The 1,977-nt window shown below is 55.4% G+C and overlaps 1 protein-coding gene across 5 annotated transcripts in view; it reads right to left on the reverse strand.

The window, feature by feature from the left end:
• Positions 1–1,022, reverse strand: part of Mlxipl (MLX interacting protein like) — a 28,291-nt gene extending 27,269 nt beyond the window's left edge. For 4 of the 5 annotated variants that reach the window (XM_029553680.1, XM_029553679.1, XM_029553681.1 and 1 more), the window contains exon 1: positions 682–1,014. In XM_029553680.1, the coding sequence (XP_029409540.1) occupies positions 682–974 (293 nt within the window). In that variant the 5' untranslated portion in view covers positions 975–1,014. Of the gene's footprint in view, positions 1–681 lie in introns of all 5 variants that reach the window. The other variant, XM_029553684.1, reaches the window with a different exon arrangement.
• Between the last annotated feature and the right edge of the window lie 955 nt (positions 1,023–1,977).

Consider the following 1,977-nt stretch of genomic DNA (forward strand, 5'->3'; position numbering starts at 1 on the left):
GCTGGGAATAAAGGGAGCCCCTGTCGCAAAAAGAAAAAAAAAAAAAAAAAAAAAAAAAAACCCAAACCAAACTCCCCGAAGCCTTTTAAGTCAGTCGTGGGTGTCTCATTACTGTAATCCCAGCACTTGGGAGATTGCCTGGTCTACATAGTGAGCTCCAGGCTAGCCTGAGCTCCAGAGTGAGACCCTATCTCACAAAACCAGACCAAACAAGTGGTGTCAGGGTGATGGGGGCGGGGGGGGGGGGGGGCAAGAAGCTGGTTGCCTTTTCTTTTACCCTGGCTGTGAATTAGGCGCGTACCGGCGCTGAGAGCACTGCAGGGACTAACGGGTCTCTTTCTGGAGTGGACAGCTTTAACAGAGGAAGGGAGGGAGTGCACCGGATGGTTTAGGGTTTGGAGGCGTGTGAGGCACACTAGGCATTTCTTGGGCTCATAAATTCAAGAACCAGGGAGAGGCGGCCCAATGTGGGGGGACTGCAGAGGAGGAGGGAGCTGGTGGCGCCCCACGAAGGTAATGGTGGGGAGAAGCTGAAATGGTCCATGTGGGTTGGTGGGTTGGGCAAGGGGTCAGAGGTCGCTCAGGGCTGGGGAAAGGGGATGCCTAGGTTGAATCCGGAACCCAGGCACACGGCCCCACCGCGGAAAGCTGGGGCTCGGGCTCCCCCAAACAGACCCTCACCTGTAAGCTAGACTCAAGCACTCGAAGAGGCGGGTGAGGGTCGGATCGATGCTGCGCGGCCCGAAGTCGGCGACGCCCACCGGCCCCTCCTGGTCGCGTCTCCGGGTCAGAGAGTCACTGTGCGGCGAGGACACCATGAAGTGTCCGCTGTGGATGACCTGTGATCGGTGCAGGCCACCCGCGCTGCGCCGGGGACTCGGCTCTTCCGAGTCTGTATCCCAGTCCGAATCCGGGCTGGGGACGACCCGGGGGATCTGCAAGTTCACGGCTAGATCCGCCAGCGCGCGCGCCATGGTCACCGCGGTCGCCGACTCCCAGCAGTCTGGGGAGCAGCTAGAGTGCCCAGTGTGGCCAGTTGACCTTATTAACATAGCCGCGCCCCTCCCGGGATAGGCCCTCGGGTGGGCGTGGCCTGCCTTAGATTAGTAGAATCAATATGCCAGGTGTGTGGCTGGTTGGTAGTCCTTGGGGTTTCAGTGGGTTTGACTATCTGCTATAGCTACTTTTGAGTCTCTTCTTCATCCAAAAGAACTCTTTTAAAATATTTTGATGTATTTGTTTTATTTCAGGTGTATGAGTGTTTTGCCTGTATGTGTGCAAGTGCACCGTGTGTGTGTGTGTGTGTGTGTGTGTGTGTGTGTGTGTGTGTGTGTTTGAGACAGGGTCTTATACAGTCAGGGCTGGCCGCGTATGCGTGTATTACCTGCATGTAGATAAGTGCACCCATGTTGTGCAATGCCCACGGAGGCCAGAAGAGGAGGTCAGATCCCCTGGGACTGGAGTTACAGCCGGTTGCCACCATGTGGGTGCTGGGAACCCACCTTGGATCCTCTACAAGAGAACCCAGTGCTCTTAACTGCTGAACCATCTCTCCAGTCCCCCGAAAGTTCTTAAAATGGGTTTTCTGGGGCTGTAACTCAGTTGGTAGAGTGCTTGTCTGCCATGAACAAAACCCTGAGTTCCATTATCTGTCCCATTATAAACTGAAGATGATGGCACACACTTGCCATCCCAGCACTGGGGAGGTAGAAGCACAAGATCACAAGTTCAAGGTCATTCTCAGCTATGTAGTGAGTTCAGATGCCCCTCACCTGCCTCTCCCCACTTCTCAGGAGTCCTATGTGGTTGACAGAACACCTCTAAGGTTAGTTGGTACCCTTGACCTCTAGGATTGTCCTACACCCATGCAGCAAGGTTCAGAAGAAGCCCCTGAGTGTCCACTCTACCTTGGACCCCCCCTCCCCCATCCCTAGACACTCACAGGCAGACGGTCTATGGGGACGGGGAGCGGGGATG

This window comes from Nannospalax galili, unplaced genomic scaffold, assembly GCF_000622305.1.
Source record: "Nannospalax galili isolate Female #2095 unplaced genomic scaffold, S.galili_v1.0 scaffold644, whole genome shotgun sequence".
Lineage (NCBI taxonomy): Eukaryota > Metazoa > Chordata > Mammalia > Rodentia > Spalacidae > Nannospalax > Nannospalax galili.